At 42.2% G+C, this 424-nt stretch overlaps 1 protein-coding gene across 1 annotated transcript in view; it reads left to right on the top strand.

The window, feature by feature from the left end:
- Nucleotides 1–320: 320 nt before the first annotated feature.
- Nucleotides 321–424, top strand: part of EMH_0066430 (uncharacterized protein) — a gene marked incomplete at both ends in the record, with an annotated part of 978 nt that continues 874 nt past the window's right edge. The window contains one exon of the mRNA XM_013498503.1: nt 321–424. Within this exon, the coding sequence (XP_013353957.1) occupies nt 321–424 (104 nt within the window).

Raw genomic sequence — 424 nt, 5'->3', positions numbered from 1 at the left:
TGAAGGCTGCGAAGGGCTCGGTGAGACCGCAGCAGGGCGCGCATCATCTGCAGCACAGCAGCAGCAAAAAATAAAAAAAATAAAAAAAAAAAAAATAAATAAATAAAATAAACAAAACAAATAAAATAAATAAAATCAATTAAAATAAATAAAATAAATAAAATAAAATAGATAAAATAAGAGCTGAAAGGAAGTGAAGATGAGCTGCGGCAGCAGCAGCAGCAGCGACAGCAGCAACAGCAGCAACAGGGACAGCAGCAACAGCAGCAACAGCAGCAGCAGCAGTAGCAGCAGCAGCAGAATTCACTTTCAGCTGAGGCATGATAGCTGCTGCAGCAGCAGCAGCAACACCAGCAACAAGAGCAGCAGCAGCAACCAAACTAACAACAAAAGCAGTAATTCCACAATACCAGCAGCAGCCGCA

The sequence above is a fragment of the Eimeria mitis genome, genomic scaffold, assembly GCF_000499745.2.
Source record: "Eimeria mitis Houghton genomic scaffold, Emh_scaff3472, whole genome shotgun sequence".
Taxonomy (NCBI): domain Eukaryota; phylum Apicomplexa; class Conoidasida; order Eucoccidiorida; family Eimeriidae; genus Eimeria; species Eimeria mitis.
The sequence above is the reverse complement of the archived record's forward strand: the minus strand, read 5'-3'. Positions and strand labels throughout refer to the sequence as shown.